The 8,030-nt window shown below is 39.5% G+C and overlaps 1 protein-coding gene across 2 annotated transcripts; it reads left to right on the top strand.

The window, feature by feature from the left end:
* Window positions 1–650: 650 nt before the first annotated feature.
* fhdc3 (FH2 domain containing 3) lies at window positions 651–7,804 on the top strand. 2 transcript variants are annotated; one of them, XM_026183214.1, is made up of 14 exons: window positions 651–826; window positions 1,127–1,288; window positions 1,369–1,532; window positions 1,770–2,253; window positions 2,522–2,583; window positions 4,382–4,484; window positions 4,782–4,867; window positions 5,239–5,339; window positions 5,445–5,515; window positions 5,618–5,725; window positions 5,939–6,009; window positions 6,145–6,262; window positions 6,355–6,519; window positions 6,749–7,804. In XM_026183214.1, the coding sequence occupies exons 4-14, from the start codon at window positions 1,825–1,827 to the stop codon at window positions 7,784–7,786; spliced, it is 2,352 nt and encodes a 783-aa protein (XP_026038999.1). In that variant the 5' UTR covers window positions 651–826; window positions 1,127–1,288; window positions 1,369–1,532; window positions 1,770–1,824; the 3' UTR covers window positions 7,787–7,804. The 2 variants fall into 2 exon arrangements, with proteins under 2 accessions (XP_026038999.1, XP_026039000.1); XM_026183215.1 differs by having other exon boundaries at window positions 1,130–1,288.
* The last annotated feature ends 226 nt before the right edge of the window (window positions 7,805–8,030 follow it).

Genomic DNA, 8,030 nt, shown 5'->3' on the forward strand with positions numbered 1-8,030 from the left:
TACTGTTTTTCCTACTGATAAAGACCATGACTGTTCATACTACACCAAAGTCATTAAGTGATGTTTTACACATTTCCAATTTAAGCCAAAAGAGTCAAGCTGACAGACTCGTTACTACAGTATCATTTTTTTTATCATGTGGAAAAAGTCAGACATTCTGTCTGAATTGTGCTTCTTTTTCTTATAGTGTTGATTGATTAGATGGTTAGTTAAAATTATGTATACTTACAGAAAGGGGAATTTCACTCATCCAGCCCACATAAGATCAAAGTGGGTTGACATCTGTGGTGTAGACAACGTTATCCCTTGGTTTGGTCCCTTTTTAATGCTTGAATGATACAGAGGTCAGTGTTAAGTGGCTTAAAAAGAACTGGACTGAATATGAATGAAAAAGCAGCCAATGTCTAAAACAAAACTTTGAAAAACCTTCAGAAAGTCTGGAAAACGTTTTGTCAAGTTCCTTTTAAAACATCTGAAGAAAGTCTGGCTCCTTAGAAGTAAAATATAAAGAAATAAGGGGTGGCTCAAGACATTTGAACAGTACTGTATATCATTCATGATGTCAATGTATATAACAAACACATCCTTCAATTAACCTTACTGTTAGAAATAGTCTGGCCTTGTTGATCACCAACTCCTACCAATCTCCTTTACCTATTCACAGTGGGCGTTCCCACATGGAAATCGGCTTGTATTTGATTGGTGGAGGAGCTTCCCGCACCTGTGACTGCTGTTTGTCAGACTGCCTGCGTTCAGCAAAGGAACGAGGTCAAAACGGAGTGACGATTTTAAAACAAAGTATTTAAAAAAAAAAAAAAAAATCACGGTGAGTAAAAATGAAAGGGATGGCTTATAAACATGTACGTCCATAAATAAGTTAACTGCGACTTTCATTGAATTCAACATCATTAATGTATTTTTTGAATTAGCTTTGATGGTGGTGATTTGGTTATCTAACATTGGTTGGTTTGTAAAAGCATTAACAAGCAGCAGTTTTCTCCTGACCACCTACGTAATGCCTAATGGGAAAAAAACATGTTTAATAAATGCACTTAACCTGTTTTAATACAGTTCTTCTTGGCGTTTGAAGCAATTAGGCTACCCATCTTCTCTCGCCTCTCCACAGAAGGGCGTTCCCTACTGTGGGGGGAAAATGAGTTGAATTTTAATTGGTGGAAACACCTGCACCTGGGACAGCTGTTCGTGATACACACTGCTGAGTATGTCCGAGCACGCGGCAGGATCACGTCAGAGGATTTGTTTAACAGCGACGTTTTAAAAGCAAAAGGTGAGTTAAATTAATGATTTCTTTTGTTTGTTTTTCACATAATGTAGTGTCCCGTTACAGTGCCTCTCTCTTTCATCAAGCTGCCTTTTGTGACGAAGAGTTAGTCTGACGTGTTAACGGCAAGCTGTTGGCAGCTTACTTTGGTCGCTTAGTTGCCAAGTGCGACTCTGGAAATTGTCAGAGTGGCTTTTCGCTTGTGACAACTTTTATATTCGACGGCTGAATGACCATATGCCACTACCAGGTAAGCATTATAGTTAATTACCGTTAGATCTGTTGCATCTTCCGCTTTTTTCTTTCTTTTAAATGAGAAATACTCCGCTTTTGCCTACTGATATTTGGTGTTAGTGAGTTAGTTGGATAATTAAGGACAATATTTTATACATGAAGCAAAGGTTAATTGGACAGAATTTCTTTGATATTTTGCTGAATCACCAATTGACTCTCTCTCTCTCATATATGGAATTATATTTTCCATCAGGTCTGAGTTGTCTGCTGCTGGACACTTCCATCATCTCTGGATTAGAGACAAACAGATGGAGGGAGTGCTGATTTTTAAATCGGCTTCTCTTCCCAACTGTTCACCTCCAGACTCGTCTTCTCTTCCTCTGTCAGCGCCTTCTGAGCCTCCTGCCATGCATGTTACAACTGTATCTCCAGTACCCCCACCGCCACCTCCCCCACCACCCCCACCGCCACCTCCCCCACCTGTCCATTCCTCTTCTTTCGGGTCTCGCAACATTCAGAGACGTTCCATGAAAAAGCTGAACTGGGATACTATTCCCAGCCAGCGTGTCCTGGGCAAACTGAATGTGTGGACATCTAGTCGGCCCCAGAGGGACCTGGTGCTTGATATTCGGAGCATGGAGGAATTGTTCAGTCACGTAGACAAACGGGCCTCACTGTGCACTTCAACAAACCTGAAGAAATGTGATGGCACGGATCACCTTCCACAGGAGCCTCAGGTAAAGGGTTCATTGTACCTGATGCAGATGCTCTAAATTATTATGGCCACAAAACACAGAAGGAACAAGCAAGGGAAGTGATTAACAGACATGGGAAGTAATTTTAGAAAAGTTCCAGCTAATCAAGTCCTGAGGGCAGAAGTGAAACTGTTCTGAAAGCATTTCAGCTTCCTCCAAAACTATTTTGCCTTGTATAGATTATCCACTTTTCCTCTTATCTGAATATGTATTTTGTTTTTACATTTGTGTGTGACGTTGTTGTCTTTAGGTCACAATTCTCGACTCCAAAAGAAGTATGAATATCGGAATCTTCCTGAGGCATTTTAAGAGGTAATGATGCTGCTGAAGTGTAGCGACACATGATACCAGTGATGAAAAGAACTGCTTAAAAGTAAAAGAACATGATTAAAATGGCAGTGAAAGAGCATTGCAGTGCACCATTTGAAGACGATAACACAACAAGAACTAAATTGTCTTTTAAATTGAGTAACTACAGGAAGCGGTGGTCGGGGCAGTGCTTTTAACATCAAACGCAGTCAGAAATGCGGATCTTGACGCATGAGTCACTTCCGCTATGCTAATCATCTTCCAGCTGACAAGCTCTTTATCTTAGTTAACCATATGTAAATAAATGGAAATAAAATGTAACCTTCAATGAAAGATGTTAGCACTAACAGTAAGGGCAATGCCTTTTTAAAAACTTTTATGACACACTTTCATATCTAAATTGGAGGGAAGCATACTGCAAAGTGAGGCTCAACAGAGATGATGGAACATGCTCGATGTGTTTGCTATGAGGGATTATCATCGTATTTGCCTTCACACAGTTCCTCTTTAACAACTCCTCATTAAGTTTCTGGTCTGTGTTGCTGGGTGAGCTGTGTCATTGTGTGACAGCTGATTTTTTTTGGGGGCCCTCTGAGCAGTGATGAGTTGCCTTTTGTTTTTGCACGTGTACCTTTGTTTCTGAAATTATCACTCTGGCTAGCAGTTGGTGTCAGTTTGCTTCATATCAAGATGGTTGTCACCTTCAGTCCAAAGTTCAATTGGCTCTCACTTTGAATAACAAATTACCGCTCAATGTCTGTCGGCAGCTAAATGCTGTAATGTCGTCAGCGTTACCATCTCAGTCAAATTAAAAGGGTTTCTGCTTTTGTCTGGTAGTGACTTCATAAAGCTATTTGTATGTTGTCATTTACTGCTATTGCACGTATACTATTAAGCTCGCTGTAAAATCAGAAATTTGTTACATACAACCTTTTGACTACAAATCTTCCTGAATTCACAGTTTTAGTATTTCTATCAGTTATGGTCTACTGTTAGGACCTGAAGTATTTGAACAATTTTTATTTTTACTCCTAAATTGTGCATAAATGTTTGTATGGATGGAAGTGAATCATCCAAAATGGTTAACATTGGTGCTCCCCTGCCATCAAACATGAATGCATTATCTTTGTCAAACTCTTGAATTTAAGCTAAGTGTGCACTTTGCTCACATAGTGCTTTATTTATTATTATGTATTTTTTTCTTCTCCTTTCCTTCTCATTGGTTTTTAGTTTCAGTTGGTTTCCAGACTGGGGGGTTTGGTTAAGTTTTTCTATGGTTTAAAAATGTTTAGTTTTTGTTAGTTTAACTGTTAATATTTTATTTACCAAGATTTAGGAAAATTAGTTACAGGTATTATAATGCAGACTGTCAAAGGCAGATGATTCTCAGTGTCAGACATCCAGTCTTGTCCCCCCAAAACCTTAGTCTTTATATTTGAACTACATTGTTGGCTGTTTATTTGTTTATTTTTTCAGCTTTAGTTTTTAAAACCTTAATGATGTGACGAGGCTGAAAATCTGTCAATGTCCAAATATTTATGGGCCTAACTGTGTCTCTTGGTTACACTTGAAGGGTTTACAACCAGTGCTACTGTAGAAGAAACTTCTCACCAGCAGTGTGGATAACTGAGGGAAGCGAGTCTTTGCGGTTTTCACGTTGTCTTGAGATAAATGTAAACTAGTGGCAGCATGGAAAATGGAAAACTGCGATAACTCTACAGCACTGTATTTAATAGGTCACGCCGATATGGCAAGAACTGAGTCAGTCTTGTCACTGCTGACTTTTTGTCTCCCTCCACAGGCCTGTGACAGAAATTGTGCAGGACATTTATCAAGGGAACTGGCTCCGGTTTGGAAATGGGAAGTTGAAAGAGCTTTGTAAGCTGCTGCCAGAGGAAAGTGAGGTAACAGCAGCTCCCACCATTGCTTCCCTTTTTTGTTTTTTTTAGCTTTGGTCATCTGTGCATAATATTAACTTAATGATTATTTAAAGTATTTTTACATGAGTAATGCCAGACTGAGTAGCCTTCTGAAATATAAATGTTTTTCTTTGAGGCTGTTAATTTTATTAAAATATAATTTTGTGACAGTATGTTCATTATCAGATGCATTTTATTTGGCCATTCCAAATAATTTTCTTGTAATATCTCCAACTGGCATGAATATTATCCTTGTTTACTGACACTCGTGTGATTGCACAGGTCAGACTGCTGATGTCGTTCAGTGGAAACCTTTCTGTTTTGGCTGAGGCTGACAAGTTTATGGTCCAGCTGGTCAAAGTACCAGGGTGCGTATGGAGTTTTCTAAAGCAGGGTTTTCAGTATTTATTTATTTTTGTCCTTTTTGGGGTGGTGTAACTCACACATTTGTGAAATATTTGACTGCATATTAAAGAAATGTTGCTTGAGATCTCAGATAAGCTTTGTTTGAAATATTTAACATTTTGCCACATACCAGCTCTTTGATTCATAGTCGTGCTGACAGTTTAAACATAAACCGGATTGTTTGTCTTTTGTATGATGTCGTTTTATAATTCTGCCAATTTTCCATATGTCTAATTTTGAAGTGTTCCCTTTAAAATGTTTCTCCACACTCAATAATGGGTTTAGAAAAACAAAATTACAACAGCTAATGCAGTTATTTGTTTCTTGGCTTTAGCTATGAGGAACGGTTGAAAATGATGGTGCTAAGGGAGGAATTTTTTCCTCTAATGGAGGAGGTGAAGAACTCAGTTGGCGTCATGTCCAAAGCAGCTAATGGTAATACTTTACACACATTGAGCTGACTTATCAAGTTCTACTAGAATTACACAACCTGTCTATTTTGATGGTTAAATTAAGTTTTCTTCCCCATTATTTTCTCAGAACTGTTGGACTGTGATGACCTCCACTCGGTCATTCGGCTGGTATTAAAAGCCGGGAACTACATGAACGCTGTTGGTATTTTTCTACACTTTTACACATATGTATATGTATGTTTATTTTTTTTCCCCCCAGGTCTTCATAGCTATTTTACTTATTGTTCATTTATTATTTAGGGTGGTCACAATTCCAATGTTATTGGCTTTAGGATGACCTCTCTGCTTAAGCTGGCAGACACAAAGGCCAACAAGCCAGGCATGAACCTCATGCACTACGTTGCCAAGGTGAGGAGGATCCTGGAAATGGAGGGATTCACATTTTGATTAAATCACAATGAATGAATTTTGGGAAGATCTTTTGCTTATCTAAAAAGCCTTTAACTCTCACTAGTCAGCCCAGTTGACTGATGTTCTGTCATCCTCAGATCTAAACAGTTATTTAACAGATTTATCCCGCAGCATTATTTTTGTTTCTTACTCCTTATCTCTCACCCACAGCAAGCAGAATACATTGATTCTGAGTTACTGACCTTTCCCAACCAGCTTGAACATATTGGGATGGCATCAAGGTGGTTATCACTCCATATCCTGTCATTTCATTGTCAGTTTAATTGCTGTCACATCGTTTGTTTATAGAAAATCGGTGAATAGTTCTGCACTGACGATGTCACTTTTTTTCCACAAATGTGCAAATGCTACCAAAGGATTTGTAAAGAGGAGGTCATCTCAGATTTTGAGAGAGAAGTCAAGAAGATCAAAGAAGTGAAATTGTACAGCAGCAGACATCCTGGCCTCATACAACAAATGGAGACGTTTTTAATTGTAAAGATTTCTCTTCTTATTTTACTTTTTTAAATGGCTCAATTTAAGATTGACTATTTTGTAATGTATAAAATCTCTGAATAACTTCTTAGAGGGCTGAGGCCAAGCTTGCAGAAGTGGAGTCCTCTCTCCAGGAGTTAAAATCTGTGAGCAATGCTGTTGCTGAATATTTCTGTGAAGACCCATCTACCTTTAAATTAGAGGAGTGCTGCTCTATTTTTCACTCATTTTGCAAGAGGTTTGACACAGCTGTGCAGGTAAGAATGTAATTTTGTGCAATAAAAATATTAACCAATGAAGATTCATCAGGGCAATAAATAAAACTTTGATTTTAAAGGTGTATTGTAATTTTCAAATTTTAAACCTGAGGGTTTAATGTTGAGAACTTTGAATTGCCTTGACATGCAAAATTGTGCTCTTGCACTCTTTGCATTAAGCTGCTGAGTTGTATCTTCCTAAATATACCCTCTCTCTTCACTGTTTTAGGAAAACCGAGAGCGAGAGGAAGCAGAGCGGCGGCACAAGCGGAAGGAGAGCATGCGTATAGCACCCAAACGCCGATCCACAGCATCAGGACCCAATGGTGAGTCGTCAAGCCTGGAGTCGGCCCTGCACAACTTTCTGTCTACAGTCCCAGAAGGTTTGGCCAGATGCAGAAAGAATGCACTGCCCCCAATCGAAGGGTCACCCTCGGAGTGCTCTTCCCGGACTGATTCATCAGTAGAAACATCTGAGCAAAGTCCCCGTTCTAACCAAGATGGTCATAAGAAACCATTCCAAGCACAAAAAGAGGATAAAGACATGACAAAACTGGAAAACAAAGAAGCCGAGAAGATGGAAAAGATCTCTCTGAATGTGCTTTGCTACCAAAAAAACACAAAAAGCCTCAACTGTGAGAGAGGTTCAGGTACTCCTTGTCGTTTGCAGAGAGAGCAAGACACACTTGCTACTCCAAAAACACCTCGGCCTAGGACCAGAGACTACTTCTTTGCCAGCAATGGGGATGTGAGCTCCCCGTGGACTATCCTGAGCCCTTTTACTTGCACTCAGAAAACCAGCCCCCAGAGAAACAGACCAGCCCACCAACGCAGGCTGTCATCCACATATGGTGGCGACAACCTTGATGATGGTGTGTGGAAGAGCGATGAAGGCAATGATGCACCCAAATCTGTCAGTGAGATGTCTCCATCTAGGGGTTCTGGTTTTCTTCCTGAATGCCCCAATCGGAGAGGTTTGTCGCAGGGTACCACCTACAGGTCTCATTCTGTTGATGAAGCTGTGCAGTCCCCTCCATCTGGCTTCCAACTGGGAGACCTGCTGCAGAAACACTCATCTCAAAGGTCATTCTCCTCTGGCTCAAGGACGGAAAGTGTAACAAAAGAGGAAACTGGAATTAGTAAGGCTGGGAATAATGCAGAAGGGCAGGTGAGCACGTCTGGATTTATATCCTTCTTCAGGCGTATTGGAGGCAGAAGCAAACCCAGTGATTTGGAAGAGCAAAATTTCAAAGGTTCAAGTACTTAATATAAGAATTTTTTTTTTCTTTTTTTTTTTTTTTTTTTTTTTTTTGGAGATGGAAACCAAGCTTTGCCTTTTTTGTTAAAAACTGTCTGTCTTTTTTATGTTATGGTTTTACCCTTCAGTGGAAACAAGGCAAACATGGACTTGCTTTGAACTGAAGGTTTTGATTTTTGAGACTAACCACATTCAAAAATCGCAACAGGTTCCTCACTTTTTTTTGTCCTTTTTGTATGAAATAAAGGCTGAC

This window comes from Astatotilapia calliptera, chromosome 10 (assembly GCF_900246225.1).
Source record: "Astatotilapia calliptera chromosome 10, fAstCal1.2, whole genome shotgun sequence".
NCBI classification, from domain to species: Eukaryota; Metazoa; Chordata; class Actinopteri; order Cichliformes; family Cichlidae; genus Astatotilapia; species Astatotilapia calliptera.